The following is a 19,803-nucleotide window of genomic DNA, read 5'->3' as shown; positions in this document are numbered from 1 at the left end:
TGTATGTTACAATGTATCAGTGAATTTATGGCGCTGTCTCAGCAAAAAACTCAAAGTATCATTCTGCTCATTTTACTAGTATAATGCAAACTTGACTTTAATCTCAAAGTACAATATTTACAAATACAGTTTAAACAGAATTCATCTTCTTGTTTACAACCTGCACAAAAATATAAACTGAAGTAACAAATGTCAAGCACCCAGTTTTTCCATCAAGTCTGTCTTGAGTCCAAACTATTTCCAATTCCAGTTCATGGTCAAACAACTAATACTATTGGCTACAGAGAAGAAGGGTCTTAAATGATTCGAAGGCTTTTAAATATGGAATCAAACTAAAAATGATGTTTGCATTTGCAGCTTGGTCCTAATCACATTGAAATGTTTCAGTCAAAAAGAAAAAGAAACATTGACTACTAAAATATAAAACATGTTTTAAATAAAACCATAATTTCTCACTGTTTAGTTGCAACCAATTTAATGATGAGAAAAACGTTTACCTCGACTTTGAGGGGTGAATGACAACTCAGCGTTATTTAGCAGCTGCCTTGACTGCTCTTCAGGACTGCAGTCACTGCCTACTTGGCTGCAAGATGTGTTAAGTGGCTTCATGGTGAGTTTTCCATATGCTCTGCATCACTTATTAAATTACTGGCATTTATCTGTCATCCTCATACAATCTGCAGCTCAGGTGTGTCAGTGAAAGAGAATGTTCTTGTACTTCGTGTTGGGAATCTGATCTCTACTCTTCAGCCTCCTCACTGCTTCCCTCATGTGCTTGGGCTGAAGTGGTGGTGTGTCTCCCCACTTCTCACAAACATCCAGAGCTGTAAAGGCAAAGACACCTCATGAAACTATAATTCATATAACCTCGTAGTCTGGGTGATTTCGGTTTTCTTAAATCCTCCAACTAACCTTCCTCGACAATTTCCCCAGCAAAGACCTTTGCAATACCAGACATGGCAATAACCACATTCTGGGACACCGATGATCCTGTTATTGACTGGATGAGCTAGAATTTTAAAATAAGAGACATCAAATCAATACAACATTTTCAAGGTTTTTTAATACTTCCTCTATTAAAAAACAAACAAAAACAATTTACCCTTTTAATGGCAGCCTTAGGGAATGCAGAACGTCTGTACATTTCATAGCGATTCAGCTGCTCTTCAGAAAATGATGACACCAAAACTCTGAAAATGTTATGGAGTTATGGCGAATTTTCGCAAATTACATAATTTCAAGAATAAGAATGATGAGCTGTGAGATTAAAAAGGTCGTCTTACTGCATCTTCTGTATTTCATCTTCATCAACCTTGTGCCGCTTCTCCTTTTTCTTCTCAGGTTCCACTTTTAACCTTTTCAAAGGAGGCTGGCCAGAGGTTCCCTCTTCCTCATCTTCTCCCCCTGGTGTTTCCTATCCAGCGGAAGACAAAATTATTCAGAAATACTACAAAGAAAGAGACACCACTGTGAAACCACATAACAAAAACACAAATGGCAGCCTAAAAATTCAAATCTGATCATTCAGGTTTTAGGATTTGTTGGTTTAAACTTTTTAGTATACATATGGTCAGTTAAATGATTTTTAATGTAACATTAATTTTACTGTAATACAATATTTATTTAAAATGGAACTGAAACAGTACATTTAAGTTTGTCAACCAACTGTCTAGGGTCTTCTTGTTTTGGCTGATCTCTTTAGGGGTTTCTTCAGTGGATCATCTGCCTGCATCTCATCCTCTTTTATTATACACCAAACTCCTATATGTCCTCCTTCACTACATTCATAAACCTCTCTGTGGTCTTCTTCTTTACCTTCTGTCTGTCAGCTTCATCTTTAACATCCTTTGTCCAGTAAATCCACCATCCCTCCTCTGTAGATATTAGAACCATCTCAGCCTTGATTCTCCAACTTTGTCTCCAAAATACTCAATCTGAGGTGACCCTCTGATATACTTATGTCTAACCCTGTCCATACTGGTCACTCCCAAAGAAAATCTTAGCATCCTTAAACTCCACCCCCTGTCTTTTTGTTACCCCCACTGTCTCCAAACAACACATCATTGCAGGTCTCATTACCATCGTGTAACCCTTCCACCCTTGCTGCTATCATTCTGGCATAAATGACCCCTGACAAGCGTCTTCACTCGCTCCACCATGGCTGCATTCCCTTCTTTACTTCTCTTTTGCACGGTTCATTGCTTTGGATGGCTGAGCCCATATATTTATAGATTAATCTACACTCAGTACCTCAGCTCCTTACATCTTCACTTTTAAGCCTATTCCCCTCTCATTCAAGTGTATTCTGTTTGCTTCTACTGACTTTGATTCCTCTTCTCTCCAACACATATCTCCACCTCTCTTCTATCTGCTCCCCATTCCCAGACCACAACACAGTCTGAAAACATCAAAATTCACATAAACTATGACCTACCTGACCTCATCTGTTATCCTGATGTACCTTTAACCAGTATGTAATTCCTGCCGCACACATCACCATTGTCTCAATATCCTTGTACATGTCCTGCAGCACCTTTCTCTGCCTACTTCTCTGCCACTCCAGCCTTATCATGCTGTAACAGCAATCCTCCCTTGGCACCCAATCATTTCCTCTCTCTAGATCCACGGGTCATTTGTTACCATATTTCCATCTCTATCCTTAATCGCCCTAACCTTCTTCAAATACTTTCCATCTTGATTTCTCCGTCTACCAGTCGATACAAGTTCTTTTTCTCCTTCCTCACATACATCTCACTACAAGCCTATGCAGTGGGTCTAGCCTTCCAGTACTCCTGTTTACTTTCTTCATCGTCCTACTTATCCCACTTTATCTTTTATAACCTCTTTCTTGAATAACTTATGCAAATGACGCTCGAAACTCACATGTTTATTTTCTTTAGGCTGATCTTGCGACGATGTCTCTAGGTTTTCATTTGCAGGTTTTTCTGTGGCTGAAGGATTTTCACTCTCCTCTGACTTCAGGTGCTCCTCGTCGGTAGGAGATGTCCTCTGAAGTGCATCCTCACTCTTGATCCGTGCAGGGTCTGCCATTTTACTAATTTCACTTTAGATTCTGCAAATATCAAAGAAGTTGATGAGATACTTACCCCAACTCTAAAAAGCTAGCTACAATTAGCTAAATTACTTAGTTGTTTTAGCTAGATAGCCCATAAATTAGGTATATTAGTATTAATAGCAGTGTATGGATAAAACTTTACAAAAAAACAAACAAACGAGTATGCACATACCCTGTACGCAGCTAGGCGTCAACAAAGCAGCGGCAACAATCTGGCCGTCAATTTAAGCTAACGATAATTAGAAGCTAGCGGTGGCTAACACATGCCTGATTTATATAATATACCCCAGTACACAAAATTATATTCTAATGAACGCAGTAGCTATGGATTATATAAATACGTAACCACCTACAGTAAGAGGTACGATGCATCAAATGGCTAATTTCCCTGGTAATGTTGCTAACACAGCATACGCATTTCCGTTTCCGTTTTGTACGAACTTTATTAACACCGCCTTCTGTGAAGTAACCAGCGAGGGACTTTGGAAGTAACGTTCAGATGTTAGGAATAAACAGGACGATGTTCGTTCATTTGTTTGTTCGTTTCATTTTGCTTTGTTTTTTTGCCCCTTAATTACAGCGCAATATTCAGTAAATATTCAGGCTGCAAGTGGCTTTTGTCTGAAATAAGTGAAGCATTATATATTCCTTGGTTTTCTCTTGTTATTTCCCAGATTATCTACTTTCACTGGACAAAATGCTGTAAAACATTTATTAATTTGACCGGAATTAATACGATTAGAGTTGCCTAGCTGCTAATGTCAGGTAGTTCCATTGATAGTAAGAGTAATTCACAGTTATAGTTATTCATAAATATTTATACTTAATTTGTGTTCTTCTTATTATTGTTATTATTATTGATATTATTACTAGTAGTATTATTTATACTTACAGTACCAATCAGTAATTTATAAAGCGTTTAGTAAGTAATTAAGGGACTATGTATGGACGTTTACTGTGGATACAAGAGGTCAGAGGCGAACAGATCTTAAAAGCACTGAATGGGTAAATCCTGCCTGTCTCTAACCAATGCGCCATCTTGCTTATATCCATCCACCTTCTGATTGAAGCAGTAAGGGCGGCGGTGATAGGGGGTATAAATGTGTGTGTGTGCGAGCGAATGCGTGTGCGTCTGAAGGGTTTCGGACTGGAGATGCATAAAGAAAGGGCAGTTTCAAGGAAGTGACGGCCGACGCTCAGTGGTCTGGTCAGAGGAAGTTTGTTCGATGCGCCGTGCTGTTGAAGGAAACTTTTCACTCCAGTGAGCGCCAGAAGCACCCGTGGATCGGGTCGGACGGATCCAGCGCGGCGGAGGGAGCTTTTGTTTCCCCTTCACACTTAGCAGCACTGAGGAATAACTTGAGGTCGGGAGAAAGAGGGGCTCGCACAGGAATTTCACTCCCATAACCGACCCCCCTCCCCTTTTTCCTTCTTTTCCCCGCGCCTCCTTTGATTTCTTTCTGGGATCCGCGATGGGAAAGGAGCAGGAGCTTCTTGAAGCGGCGCGCACGGGAAACCTGGCTGCCGTGGAGAAGCTTTTATCCGGGAAGCGACAGTCCGCTGGCGGATCGTCTGGGACCGGTGGAAGCGGCAACAGCGGTGGCCACGGCGCCTCCTCTCATCCGCTCTCCAGTCTGCTCAGGTAGGCTTAGGGAAAGCCGAGGCGAGGTGGCTCTGACTACATGGGAGACAGACAGCAGCTTTGCCCCTGGGGAATATTACCCAATCCTTTATTGTTACTGCAAGAAACGATGTTTCATGTTTGCATGCTTCCCTGCATTGTCAAACAATCGCAAGCCAAACCAGTGCAGCGCCCAAGCAGTGGCATGCTTCTTTGTTAGCCTACAGCTCCTGTGTTACTGCCATTTCTACTGTAATGTGCACAAACAGCCTGAGAGGAAATTATGCAACTTAACTAAAGAAATCTGCAACGAATCGGCCCACGATTACGTTTAAAGAAACGAATTGCAGATGTGTCAGTAATTATAATGCTTACATAGAGTCTGGACGTGAACACAGTCACAGGTCTGGAGATGGAAAGTCTTGTCACAATTGGATTCTCATTGTTTAGCAAAATTCTCTTATTATAAGGAAATCTTTGTCCTATGCAACCTCATTGACTATCCTCAGCTTTGTGTGAACCAGGAATATGACTTTCTCTTTTTAGTAGTCACTGGAGGAAGCCCTCAGTGAGGTAAACATTTGATGTGGTTTGTCACATCTATTAAAGACCTACTCTGTATGGTTAGAAAGAGTTAGCTCTCCTTCCTCCTGCTCTCTCTGTCAGCCTTCAGTAGTTATGAGGTCACTATTAAAAACTGAAAAAACAGCCCAGGGTTATGTAAAGTAGCTGTCATACTTGTCCACACTGTATTGTCTGCAATTGATAGTGACTGTGGACATAATCAGATTCAATTACCCAAAATCACACACTGGGTAAAGCTAAAAGATGTACTAAAGGGACAAGCCCTTAGTAGAAGTATACGATCCCTGTAAGGTTGTGCAGATATTGAGAACATTAAATAAGATATTAAAAAAAAAAAAAAAAAAAAAAAAAAATCAGATAAGGTATTTTTCATTTTGTGCTGTATGTTATCTGCATTATTGGCTCACCACAGTTTGATTCTTGATTTTCTCTCTGGTGACAGATAATGTTTGTTTGTTTTAATCATAAAGTTTCTGTGGTTTACAGTGTGTTACACGCAATATGAAAACCTGCAAAGAAAGAATTTAAAGTCCTTTTGTTGAAGAAGAGTCGACTCTTTAAAAAATATAAGGCTTATAGCCTTTCTAAATGCTGCCTCTCATACAACCTGCAGGTTGCCTGTCTGTGGTTAAGTGTATGTCAATCATGTCAAATTGCTCCCTTGGGTTTCCCGGTAACAGCCGCCTTCCTCTGAGGGAGAAGTGTTAAGGCAAAGCTCGGGGTGATGCGCCACTGTGTTACTTAGTGGAGACTGCAAGATTTGCTTGAGATTATTACATTAAATTCCCCTAATTGGAAATCCAATTCAGAAATGTCATGCGGTGAGGGCTGACTCGTCTCATCCTCACTGCTCCGTGGGCGGACTGGCGAGCCCATTGTGTCATCTCATTTGTGTTGAGCAATCGTTGTTTGGCAATGGGATCTCTGGGAAATTATTGGCTAGGCTCGGGAGGAAATGAATAGGTGGTGTGTAGATCTAAAAAGCTTCTGGCTGGCGACACTTGAGAATACTGGACAGGCTCTTATAAGAATTTGCATGAGTGTTGACTATGACTGGCTGCTTTGGAGGGCTGTTTCTGTTCTGCATGACATTTGATTTAGTTTTCACAATGAAAATGTCAATACATCTAAGGGTATTACAGTGGATTGGTACAGTGGCACAGGCTGTGGGTTTGTATGTGCATGTTTTTTCCAACCCCCTTTTATCAAAATCTCTTTGCAACCCATTCATCATCCATTGTTAGAAAGTGCAGGCCTGTAATCCTGTCAGAGGAGATTTGATCTGTGGCTAAGACAGCTTTCTTTGGCGAATTTTCGCCTGTTCTGGTTGTGTCAGCTTGTACCTCCGCTTGATTCCATGTTCACTTCTACTTGTGTAATAACACTTTTCCTCACTTCAAGTTGCTTTTCAGGCTCATTATAGGAGATGACATATAATGACAGTTATTGCTGTTGTCAGTTGCTGTTTGTATTTGACTTTGTACATTCAATATAGTGGAAAAACCTACTCGTTTATCGCAGAAAGAAACCACAGGCGATGCAGATGAGTGAGCTAATCAACTTTTGTCCCATTCCTTGGTGTGTGTGTGCGCGTGTGGGTCTGTATGTGTACTCTGGAATGGAACGCATGTTACGACTTGCAGTGTTTTTGTGCGCAGGCTGTTGTACAGCTCTGCTCTGCTGAATGTCTGCTTTCCCAGGAGGCGGCATCCCAGCCGTTACCATGGTACAGACACTGACCCCCGGCGTGTTTAACACCCCTGCCGCCCCAAACATTTGTTCCATGGTGCTCCATTAACACCGAAACGAGCTGGGCAGGGCTTCCTCAAGTAGTAAGATCAGTGTAACCTTTTTAGTACTACAGCACAGCGGCGGCTACTCTATTTAAGTTACATTAATCTAATTTTAGGGCCTATATTTACTTGTTTTTCCTCCATACTGTAGTTTTTACTAGAAGCCCTATGACCCTTTTTGAACCCAGAGATATACAGGAAGAGACCAACACTAGTATTTCCTGGCCCAGGTCATCCAAACACAAGCAGCTGCAGCGGTTACACCGGAGGTAAGACAAGTCCCTGGCAGGGAAAGTGCTTGCCCACTGAGGGGAAATTAACGGAGGAATGCATGGAGTCCTGGACAGACGCTCTGAGAGCTTAGCCAGATGAGGGTTGGTCTCCCAGTTCCACAGCCGTGTCCTTTGTCCCACTGACAAAGCGTCAAATGGTGCTTTTCATATTCATTTCAGCCCAAAAAAGACCATTCTGGGGCTTTTCTATACTTTTTTTTTTTTTAGTTTTACAAAGAAAATTGAGCTGTCATTTGGACTGAACTGGACCACCTATTAAGAGTTCTCATTTAGCCGTATGCTTCTGAAAGATGTTGACTGAAAGAAGTGGGGCTTTTTCAGTGTTTGGAGATAAACATCGGCTTAAGATATTCACGAAGGTCTTTTGAAATATAGTTTTCCTAAGGGATGTTTTTCTGCTTTCTGAATGCTCGCTAGGATCATCAGCTTTGATACTTGGTTAGCATTTTAAGAGGCTTGGGCAAAACTCCAGATCTTTCCATCCCATTACATCCACAATTTCTGGCTCATCCCAAGCAGACACATGCTGTCAGGCTGCTGTCAGCCGAGAGAATATATGCAGGAGAACTTGCACCTATTGTCCTTTTGAAAACACTATTTCCCCTAGCTTCTCTTTGTATTGCGGCCAGTGTGCAAGTATGTGTGAAGATGGGTTGCAGGGCTGACGTGTGTACAAAATGACGGGCTCACAGCGGGGTTTGGACACCCACTGTCCTTAGCTGTGCTTCAGAAAAGCTGGGCTTTCTGCACAAAATGCCATTTTGAGACATTTTGCATGAAAGTCTGCGTTAAGAAGGTAGCGTCTACTTTTTCACAACCACAAAGAGCCTCAAATCATTTCCCGGTAGAAATCTGGGCCAGCAGCAGGCATGGCAGTTACATTTCATCATGTGTTGACCTCTGAACTGAAAGAATTTGTAGCTGCTTCAACCCAGGAGGGAGCAGTGGTAGCTGGGAAATCTAACACCACCATGTTAGCATTCCAAGAGCGTCTGAGTTTGGGATGCTTTGCTCTATGCGTTATGTTTCCGGCTCGTGTTTGTGTAGCCTGAGAAAGCAGGCTGAAAGGCACTCAGTAGTGATGAATTCCACATATGTGTGAGAGGTGGGAGCAGAAGCCGACAAATACAGCATCCTTCCCATGCAGTATGTAGCCCTCCATATTTTAAACTAGTGCTGGTTGGCTAAAAATAGATTTCATCCAAGTGGGTCAAGGGGTTCTTCATTAGCTTTGTGGGGAAAAGGCTGCTTTGAACCGGTCTGAAATTAAAATATAATTAAGGGGGCCAAACATCTAGGCAGCACAAAATATTTTTTTTGTGCTGCCTAGATGTTCAGAGACTTCCAAAAGATTTATTCTACTTTGAATATCAAATCAATAGCCCCAATTTGGGGCTATGGTTCAGCTGACATTACAGAGATTTATGTACAGTTCAGTGGAGAAATGGAAAAACATGTGGTCCTGAAACTCGTCTGGTTTCTGAGATAAAATGCTGTCATTTACACTTTCTATCTGCTCTTCCTGCATTAAAGAAACAGAAGTTGATATGACAGCTACACACAGACACCTACACTGACTCTTATGGTCATGTGTTTATATGAACCGTATTTAACACCAGCTACTAAAAAGCGTTTAGTAGCAAATGGACAAATATAAACTAACGTTGATGAGCTTGCTATTTCTGTGTGTGTGTGTGCGTTTGTGTTTGTGTGTGTGCCCATTTTGACCAAATTGTTGTGTGCAGGCCCACACGTGTTCACTGGCTACTTGCAGCCCCCAGCCCAGACTTTTTCATTTGCCTTGCCTACTAAGCGGCGTCCTCTTTTATCTCACACTCTGCTGCTCTCAGCAGACTCAGCGGCCCACCTGCTGGGCCCACACCAACCTCTACTCCACCTCAAACTTAAAACATGTTGTACTTGAAGCCAGATTAATGACAGTGCCCCCAGTGTGTTGACACAGGAAACAAATTTGCCTCAGTCTTTCTTTCTCTTCTCTTCTTTTTTAAATTCCCCTTTGCTTCGGTCTTCCTGCAAAATGTAAGAAAGAAACTGAACAAAGTTCTCTGGAATGATTTAACCCGTGACTAGGCAGATTCACACCAGACTGTACCTGTGAAACGCAGAAATGCATCTACTTTCATATTCACACCCACAGATCACCACAAAGAAGGGGAGATTAGTGTCAGAGTCATTTTAAAAGTCATTGTGTCAAATTTAAAGAATGACCGTGCTGGCGAATTTCTTTTCAGCAAAACTGAGAATCTTAAATAACTCTAAGTGGATTCTACAGAAAATCAATTTCAAGAATTGGCTTGTGTGCATAACAGAAAATAACGGCCTATCAATCCAACAAGATTTGAGCTGAAACTGAACATGAGCTTGTTCTTTCAAGCAAAAGGCTCAGCGGATGCCAGGGCAAACATTCAGATGCGTTTCATGTGCAGGAGCATCAGCTGTGAATCTGCGATTAAAAGTATTCTTGTTCCATCTCATTCTTTTTACGTCTACCTACCTCACCTCCAGCATTTTCCATGCAAGTCATCTTGATTATGCTGCCTCGCACTGGACTGCTCTGATCATAGTGGGCATATGACATATATTCACACCTCCTGCTGTAACACAGTTGCACTGTGAAGTGCTCAGTGTGGTGTATTTATGAGGCACGAAGTCTTAATCAGGCTTCATCAAGACTGTGTCGCCTGGTGAGCTGCTGCATGTCTGTCACACAGTTTGATCCGTTTGAAGCGTTTCAGACTTTGGCAGCACTAAAACAAGATTGATACTGTTCGCGAGCCTCGTTGAAATGTTTATCGTCGCAGTTAGGATTTCTGAAATGAATGAGACTGTTCATTTATTTAACTAATTTCAAAGACCTCTTGCCTCAAGGATTCTTTTTGAAGCACTTTAATCAAAGTGGGCGATCAGTGGGTCCTCCACTTTGATCCAAGCTAAAATATCTCAGCAGCAACTATGTGGCTTGCCTTGAAATTATGGTCAACCCTAGTCCCCAGAGGATACAACCGCAATTGGAACCACAAGGCTTTCATTTGTGGTTCAGAGTAAAGTCTGCTGACAACTGTTGTAGCGATTGTTATGATATCTTGTAGAGACATTTGAGTCCCCCTCAGGATTCCCTGTAATAACTCAGGTGATCTCTTAACCTGTCGCATAACACTGTTCTCACTGGGATATTTCTGCTAGCTTGAGATGTATTATGTGTAATCACCAAAGCAGGAAGCATTGTGTATCTTCATTGATGAATGTTGCCATAGTCATTTAGCTAACAATAATGTACCTAAACACAGTGTCACAGAGCTGTTGGGTGTGAATAAAGTTCTATTTGATACCTAATACAACATGAGCTCACTATGAGTTCTAGAAAAGTTTCTCCATAAATGGTCAAAACAATAAACCACATGACCAAGAAGTTCTCTTTATCAGTAGCTTTAAGACTTGTTAGTCACAGACTTGTTGAAGCCGTGCCATACTTGTGTCATGCATTTGAAATTTAGTTGCCTAATACGTTTCCCTGTGCCAACTAACTCGTTATACTGCTTTGTAGCTATAAACACGCTCTCCTGTAATTTCATCTGTAACAATGTGTATGATGAGCACGTACTGCTTAATTACAGTCATAGCTCTTCGGTGCTAACATCAATTAGATGTTTGCATCTTAACAGAGTCTTTTTTTTATTTTTTTTATTTTTTATTTTTTTTTCTTCTTTGTTTATTAAATCAGTGAGTGTAGTACTCAGCAGGCATAGGGAACTGTGGCCAGTGCTTCAGTCTCTGCTGAGGAGAAGATGTTCGAGTAGACTATTTGGCAGCAGGGCATCTGGTTGCAGCACCCGGCAGCAGTATGCATAATTAAGCCCAATTTCCCTGACGGTGGGCGACATGTGCCAGTCACTGCTGGGCTCACTGCCCTGGCCTAGACTAATCCCTGGCAGTGTGGTTACACTGCTAATAGGCTGGAGGGCAAATCTGTTTATTTGACACTGGGTTCACACACACCTGGGTTCTTATTTGCTTAAACCTGCTACTGCATTTTGCCTCGCTCTTTTCCCGGGGCTCAATGAATAAACATTTACATGCACCGTATGTCATTTTTACCACTGATGCACTCTCAGTTTAAAAATTAGATATTTGATTATATTTTGTGGGATTATCGTGTTTGTTATGTTTAACTCCAAACTAATAAAAATCCTTAGTATCTGACATGACTCTGGCAGAAATCATGTTCACAGATGAAATAATGTGCTAAAACATTGTCATTTACATCACACTGTTAATAATAAAAGAGCTACACGTAATATTAGCTAATGTAGATGTGTGCAAACGAATGCAGCTTTACCTTAAATGACATGAGTTCACTGGCCCAAGATGATGTAAGCTTATGGGAATGTTGATCAAATAATGATAAAGTGCTGAGATTTTTATTATACCTGCAGTGCCATGATTTTGCATTTTGCATATTTCTGATACTTAGACAAAGATAACCCGATAAATTACGATTTTATTCATTAAAGGTTTGACTGTTGGTATGATGTTCTCTTAATGAAGTACTGTATTTTTCCTGATATGTAACAGGAGTCAGACTTTTTCATCGGTCCACAGAATATTTTCCCAAAAGTCACAGGCATCATCAAAATGTGTTTTGGCAAATGTAATACAAGCCTTTGTGTGTTTTGGTCAGCAGTTGATTTCACCTTAGATGCCACTTGTGTCTCTTTCTTATTGTTGAATCATGACCTCTAACCTTAAGTGAGGCGAGTAAGGCCTGATTTTAGATTTAGATTTTATTCCAGCTTCTGTTCTGACTTCCTGGATGAGTTGTTGATGCACTCTTGGTAGGCTGACCACTCATGGGAAGGTTTACCAGTATTCATATTTTCTCCATGTGTGCGTAATGGCTCTCACCGTGTTTCCTTGGAGTCCCAAACCTTTTCCAGACTGATATCAGTCACTTTGTTTCTCAAGTTTCTTTTTCTCGTGGCATGATGCGTTGCCTTTAGTCTACTTGACTTCACGGGCTCTATTTAAGTGACTTCCTCCTTTAATGGGTCTGGCAGTAATCAGGTCTGGGTGTGGCTAATAAACTTGAACTCAGCTTTCCAAAAAAATGTAGTTGAACAAGGAGGGGCAAAATAGTTTTCCACACAGGGCCGGGTACGGTTGAATAGCTTTTTTCCTTTTAATATATGGAATTACCATTTAAAAGCTGAATTTTGTATTTACTTGGGTTGTCTTTGTTGAATATTAGAGTTTGTTTATATAAAATAAAGTGTGACAAATATGCAGAAGAACTAAGAAAGGGGTGTGATCAGTCTGCTATTCATTGCTGACTAGCTTTAGATGAGTCAGCAACCCATACGGTCTTTGTATCCGACACCCACCATTAGGTATCAAATTTAGTCATAGGGTTTCCCAGCCCATCTATCAGTGGCTAAAACAATTAAATATTCAGATACCTTGATTTTAATATTGTTTGAACATTTGGGATGTTTGATGCTCTAGTCTCTGTTTTAATTTGTATACTGTCTGTTGTTTAAACATTTTAAGCAAGAAATATTGTAAACAGTGGGCCAAAATGGGAATTTACTTGCTTCTATTACTGGGTTTATTGAATATGGATAAAATTGCAATACAGACTTGATTTATTTATCTTGTATTCAACATGATTTAATTTCAAGACTGAAAACCATACTTCAATGAGATAAATTGGTCTAAATAAATAATACATCAGTGACTTTTGGACTTGAGGGAAAGAAAAGTTTATTATTAAGCCTAAATATTCAGCATATATGACTAATAATATTGTTAAACCAATAAAGTAAAGACAGTTGGAAAAAAAAAAAAAAGATGGAAAATGCTCTTATCCATCCTCATCTCTTCGTAGCCAGGCTTTGTGCAAAGCAGAATTACAGTCCTCCAGAATCTCTTTCAAACTTAGGCCTCATCCTGCTGATATTCCCTCAGGCAAATTAAGGATTAGCTCAGCCTTTCAAACAGGAATTCCTCAGTCAGTTCCCATGAATATGCCCGCTCCCAAACCAAATCAACTCGGTTTTGACCATTGCCCAGCTATGGGCCTAAGCCCCATCCCTCAGTTAGGTTGGTTGTGAGCCGTAGTAAGAGGATGAAGTGGATTGTCGAGCACCACTCTGACTCATGCCCTTGAGTACCACGCTGCCAAAATGCTCAGAGGACGTAACACTTGTACTGCGCTTAAAGCTGCTGCCGCAGGCACCTCTGTTAATAGCAAACTGAAATACTGTGACAGTGAGAAAATGTAATGAGCTGACATCGTCATTCCCTCTGCGTGGAGGTGATTTTGATAGGATTAATGCTATAGCCCCGATTAAAAGTGAAATATTGCGGCAGTAGAATAATGTGTGCTCCTGTTTTTGTTTTTTTTATGTTTGGGGTCATGAGGATGATGTGAAACACTGTTTGTTTCTGTGTGGTATTTTTAGATTTCCCCTCTTTTTCTAGTGGCAGTAACACAACAGAGATTCACGACAGATGAGGAAGACCAATATGTAAAAACAACCTAAAAATACAGGCTTAAAGGTTAGGACTTAAAATGTGAAAGGGAAATCTTGCAATATGTCTTATGATACAGCTGACTTCTGTCTTGCACAATGTTTCTTTCTGGAAGATTGTCAAAATTCTGGATGTGGATATACTACAGGATACATAAAAGTGCACAGTAAACTGTTGCCTTTACTTGTGTAAGACAATGAACGCACCAAAATCAAAGGTGCATGATCTTGCATCTCTCCTACTTTTTTCTTTTTTTTCTGCCCTGTGGCACATTTTGTTTAATTCTCCAGTTGTAGTCACTGCTCCGTTCATGTTTATGTTCATTTGTGTATATGGGATTTCTGCTTTAAGCAGTTATATAACTCTTTATCTAGGACAGCAACTAGCGGTCTGTTTCAGTCTTCCTTTTGATGTGTTCAGTGGACAAGCAAAGGACAGTGTCGCTGTTCTCTCTACTGCACATTCGGTTACTTTTAAAAGACAGGAAGTGAATTTGTGTGTGTGTGTGTGTGTGTGTGTGTGTGTGCCTGAAAAGTTGACATAATCATAGCTCGCATATTTTCCACTCTCTAACAGAATTTTATCTGTCCCTAACATTTCTTGCCACACGTTCCCACTAGTCTTTCCTCCTGGCACTGCTTTTGATATCCCCCTTCACGCGTGCTGCCTGACTAGTTGGGATGACACCCAGAAAACCTGCTGCAAGAAATAAACAGCTTAGGTTGTTATGAGTTGTAGAGTGGTGCGTCTCTGCGCGTCCATGCTCTGTCAGGCCCATTGTTCTGCAGGCTACAGAGCCTTCCAAGACACTTATTTAATGAGACGGCTCTCACAGTGTAATTGCAGGCTGTTCTCAGAGTTATTATGGGAGATGTATTTTAAGGGGGCAAAACAGCCATTACTGTGGCAAAAATGAGCCGTGAATGTGGAGCAAAGTCACACTCTGTCAGTGGCATTGATATAAGGGTGAGCATCCACTGCCACGCTGTCTACACACTGATTATGTTACAGATCAATCTTCAGTGTATCTTTAAATGTGTTTGACTCCCAGACCGTGTGTTTAAATTAGTTTTTACATTGTAAAGAGTTGGAAATGCACTGTGCTGCTGCTATTCTTTTGCCATTCATAGAAGTTGCTTGCTAGCATCAAAATTCCTACCAGTAATAATTTATGAAGCTATCCAGCTGTCAAAGCGGTATTTTGCATTTCAGACATCTTTCCCAGAATATCTGAAAAACCAAATAAATTTTGAAAAATTTTCATCTCTTTTTAAACAAATCGTCTTACATTTATGATTCTCTGTGAGGCCCAGCTGTTTTGCTCCAATTCTCTTTCAGTATGCCAGATGACTCTGGTCTCACATATTTGGTTCACTAGTGCTGGGATTTCCTAGTCACATGATTTATTTAGGATGTTTTAAGGTCTTTCAGAGAGCCTCACTATCCCGTCCTGGCACTCTATCTCTCTTTTTAGCTCTTGAAATTACTCCCACTACTCCGTCTTTACCACTGCTCCTGTCATCATTCTCCTCCCTCCTCCCCACAGTGCTCTTTGCAAATTAAAAGAAACAAACCAATCTAAGCTGACAGCTGAGTTCAGCTCAAATAAATGAAAGGCCAGCAGTAGTTTAGCTCTGTCTTACACTTTACCCCATCGGTGCCTTTTGGCTCCATCCCAAAGCTTTGTTTATTGTTAGTTAGATTACATAACAAAAGCCTATTCTACATCAGGACCTCGGCCAGAATAATCAGGCTTTGGTTGCACAGACTTATTGTAGATGAGCTCATCTCAGTGGCTTTTTTTTTTTTCTGTATTCCTAGTTTGATGGGGCTTTTGGCCCAGTGCTTCCTCATTCCTGACATCCCCTATCTTTATAAAGAATAGGAGAGAACATGAAGGTTTGCCACCACCTTAAAGTAGATGTAGCCGTGTGAGACTGGAGCTGTGAGATAGCAATCAGAATAGCAACAGTCACACCCGTGGATAGACTTTACAGAGGGATGGGCAATGTTTGTTTGGTGTAGGGTATGGTATTCCTGTTGTGTATTGCCTGTGTTATGGAAAACTGACAATCCATTCTGCTTTTCAGTATCTGGAGAGGCCCCAATGTGAATTGCGTGGACAGCACTGGATACACCCCTCTTCACCACGCAGCCCTTAATGGACACAGGTAGATTAGCGATCACCGTTTGGAATTCGGGAATACGTCTGTTTATGCTCTGAAATTGAATGCAGCCTGGCCTGGCAGACCATTGTACAACGGGGAAGATGAATCTATTGATTGACTGTTTACTAAGGCTCTGAGTATTTATTAATGTCGTTTTTATTGTTGGCTTTTTCTGACCTGTCTCTTTATTCGTCTACAGCGAGGTGGTGGAGGTGCTGCTAAGAAACGAGGCTCTGACTAACATCGCAGACAACAAGGGCTGCTATCCTCTCCATCTGGCTGCGTGGAAGGGAGATGAGCATATCGTAAAGCTTCTCATTCACCAAGGACCTTCACACCCCAAACTCAACGAGCAGGTCTGCCCATGCACTTAGTCATCTATGTTAATGTGCATGTGTTAACGTTGGTCACTCTTACACTTCTGGTTTTGCTTGTACGTTCCTCATGCAGTACATGTAAGAGAAAACCGTATTGAAATGATGTCACTTTTCAATGTGTGTGTCTGCAGCAGACCCATAAAAGCCTAATGGAAGCTTGCTAGCTCTCTTTTACGCTAATGATTCTTTCCTTTTCAGCACATTTAGTCTCTGGTAGTGTCAAGATGACATTTCTAATGGTTTAAACATCAACTATACGACGTTTATCCTTTTCTAAATAGACTAAAGTGGACATTTTTGCAAGAAGAGTAAAAGTCTAGTGCAGCATGGCATGTATTTGAATAAGATGAACGTTAAAAAGACTGTGATGAGAGTACATGAACTCCAGTGCATCTTGAGCCTCAACTTCTCCTTTGATAATGTGATACTTGAAGTGCTTTGACAGCTTGCTAGAGTGAAAAGTGCTTGTTTCCTCTAACCATTTTAACTGTTTTAACTCCTACATTTGATATTTTATTTGGTTGCTTACCGCACAGATCGCTTCCAGACTGAAACCATCCCTGGCCTATCCTATTTGAGATGAGGAGAAATGACCCATAATGAGCTTTGCAAACCTAGTCAGAAACATTCGGTCAAACAAGCATTCGTCTGTAACCACAAAGTCACTCAGAAATATCTTGGTTTCATTGTGTGTCATTTCTCCCTGCCTGTTCATGACATCTAAATGTTTTTCTTCTCCTTTTTATTTAGTTTGGCTCATTTGCGACCATCACTCATTTGTTCATTGCTTGTCTGAACCAAAACCATCGACCTATCTTCTGTTCCTCCCTCCCAGAGCTCTGTAGACCATAAAGAGTTCAAACGCTGTGGGCCCTTTGACCCCTATATTAATGCCAAGGTGTGTACACAGTGCTGCCAAAACTTTTCCTTTAAACCTCCTTCTTTGCTTTAATGCTGTGTTGGCTTTCTGTGCTTGGGTGTGTTTGTCGCCGTTGCTTGTGGGGTCACTCTGCTGTAGAGATATGGGGAGGCTTTTAATTTCGCTGCTATCAGTCAATCTCTGCTCTCATGCTTTCTCCACATGTTGTGATGTTCAGTTATATTGAGATGTTATGTTTGCCACGGGGGACTCTGTTGTACTAGCCTCTTGATCATGATTGTGAATACATAAGGTGTTGTATTAAAATGCCCTCGAAAGTTTAGAAAATGACTGTCTTCCAGGGGACGCTGTAGGTCATTTGAGTCTTTTTCCAGTGGGTAAGAAAAACCTGATTTAAGTACTGTAAAGTTGTTGGCAACACAGAGTCAGCTGTAGAGGATTATACTGGAAGGATACGCACACCCCACCATCAATTAAGCTATTATAATCATTACGGTATTACTCCAATCTTTCAAAGGCTGAAAGTTGTATGAGATAAAGAAGGTCTTCTGTGAAATCTTTCGATGGATTAGCACAAATTCCGGTTTTCATGGTTCCCAGACAATAAAGTATGATGACTTTTTTTCCTAAGGGGCCAACATGAGATTGAGATTTTTGTTGTCAGAGATAAATGTCTTAACAGATGGAAGATAGCAACACTGGTTACAGGGATTTTTATCTCCTTGAAGAGGAACAGAAACTTTGATCCCTGTGTTTTTTGTTTGTTTTTGTTTTTAATCCATTGCCGCCGTGAAGCAATAATTTTCTGTTTCATTTTATGATCAGATAATGGAAAAACAAACTGCAGTATTTTGTGTGTAATGCTAATCAGCAGGAATTAGCATTATAGCATGCTGAATTGAATGCTTTTACATGACAGATGTGGAAAAAGTACATTGACTATATAAGAATGAATATAATCCATCCGTGTTGATGTATAAATTGACTGTTACTGAAATGAATTCACCTGGGAAGATTGAATGAAATCACTTGACATGTCAAAACTACTGTATATTTTAATCTGCTGTTAATAAATTTCACTAAGGATAGACACATACTAGTCTTTTATGTACAGATCATAGGTAACAGATTCATGTGAAGTAACTACTTGCTGTAGTACCTGCTATATTCCACCAGGCGCAACAGTCACAGCCTTTCTACGTGTGTGCAGAGTGCTCAGCTGGCAGTGGCATCCTCACAGTTAGTGCAGTGTACAGGGTGAATATGCTAGTCACTCCATGATTTGATTTTCTGCAGGCAGGCCAGTAGATAAAGCTGCACACTATTTTAGTACATTGTCACGTTTCCCCTGGACTAATCTTCTTAGCATTTGGATGGGAAGGCTGATATACAGTACATCAGAGCATGTATTCTGTGCATGTGTGCATTAGTTCTAATGCTTTTCCGTTTATTCTAATTCAAGGATTTTAAAAACAATTATATTAAATGGAGTGTTTTTGTTCTGCAGAAATGTCAAAAATGTCTCAGTGTAAACACTTCTGAGATAGTTTGTGCCCCACTCCTGGTCATGAAACTGAATAATTGATGCCTTGTTATTAATAAACCAGAAATCAGGATGCAGTGTGGGTGGTGCGACCCTGGTTGTGGTCATGGTTGATGGCATCATGTGACTTGGTAGATGGTCTGTGCTCTGAATCCAGATTCATAAAAATCCACATCGAGAGCTCAGTCTCAAGAGAATGGGAAAGATGGGAGGTTTTCAATGTAAAAGTCTCTTTGAATCAACATCGGAGAGAGGTGTGTGTGTGTGCTTGTAAAAATGGGTGTATGTCCTCCTCCTTCCTCCTGCTCCCACATCCCAGTTTGTGCTTGCTCTGCTGAAGAGGGGAAGAGGTGAGACATTGTCATAGTAACAGTGTCACGGTTTATTGGTCCTGCGGTGGCAGTGAGAGACCCAGTGGAGAGATGCTGGCTTTGTGTAAGCTGAGTAAGCTGGTGTGGTTGAGTAAGGTGTGCAGTGATGCTGTACAAAATGTCTTGGGGACTACAGCTTCAGAAGTAACTCACTCAAGAAATCATCCTGGATTGAGTCCAGTTTGCTGTCATCCTGGTCCAAGAAGTTAGCCAAACTAATGTTTATTCATCACACCACCATTCTGTCTCCTGCTGATACTAACCTCTGTGGGAAGGCCACTTTGATGATGTTTCAAAAGCCTCAGCAGGGGAGTATTGGCCACTAGCCACAGGATGTGCCCCCCACACCAGTTTGGTTAGGGATATAGAGTACATTCTGTTCTTGAAATTTAGCTGAAGATTCTGGAGTTCAACAAAAAGTTAACAAGTAGCTATTTTCTGACTGAATCTAAAAACGAATCATTGTTTTCATGATTATTTTCTTAAACATGTTTATTAGTTTTGTCTTGTACTTTTGAACTGCTAAAAGCTGGTTGGGGAAAAAGAA

At 40.9% G+C, this 19,803-nt stretch overlaps 2 protein-coding genes across 6 annotated transcripts in view; one reads left to right on the top strand and one right to left on the bottom strand.

Moving 5' to 3' along the window:
- Positions 1–70: 70 nt before the first annotated feature.
- Positions 71–3,504, bottom strand: taf11 (TAF11 RNA polymerase II, TATA box binding protein (TBP)-associated factor). Of its 2 annotated transcripts, none has more exons than XM_006794256.3 (6): positions 3,249–3,504; positions 2,884–3,073; positions 1,284–1,414; positions 1,103–1,190; positions 913–1,009; positions 71–824 (listed from the first exon to the last, which is right to left on the bottom strand). In XM_006794256.3, the coding sequence occupies exons 2-6, from the start codon at positions 3,049–3,051 to the stop codon at positions 694–696; spliced, it is 615 nt and encodes a 204-aa protein (XP_006794319.1). In that variant the 5' UTR covers positions 3,052–3,073; positions 3,249–3,504; the 3' UTR covers positions 71–693. The 2 variants fall into 2 exon arrangements, with proteins under 2 accessions (XP_006794319.1, XP_006794320.1); XM_006794257.2 differs by having other exon boundaries at positions 3,430–3,497.
- A 710-nt stretch (positions 3,505–4,214) lies between these two features.
- anks1aa (ankyrin repeat and sterile alpha motif domain containing 1Aa) overlaps positions 4,215–19,803 on the top strand; it is a 64,300-nt gene continuing 48,711 nt past the window's right edge. For all 4 annotated transcript variants that reach the window (XM_087833451.1, XM_087833450.1, XM_087833448.1 and 1 more), the window contains exons 1-4: positions 4,215–4,718; positions 16,008–16,088; positions 16,285–16,441; positions 17,298–17,360. In XM_087833451.1, coding sequence (XP_087689577.1) covers positions 4,549–4,718; positions 16,008–16,088; positions 16,285–16,441; positions 17,298–17,360 — 471 coding nt within the window. In that variant the 5' untranslated portion in view covers positions 4,215–4,548. The remainder of the gene's footprint in view (positions 4,719–16,007; positions 16,089–16,284; positions 16,442–17,297; positions 17,361–19,803) is intronic.

Source organism: Neolamprologus brichardi, chromosome 20 (genome assembly GCF_056152115.1).
Source record: "Neolamprologus brichardi isolate AB-2024 chromosome 20, ASM5615211v1, whole genome shotgun sequence".
Taxonomy (NCBI): Eukaryota; Metazoa; Chordata; class Actinopteri; order Cichliformes; family Cichlidae; genus Neolamprologus; species Neolamprologus brichardi.
This window is presented reverse-complemented; position numbering and strand designations above follow the sequence as displayed.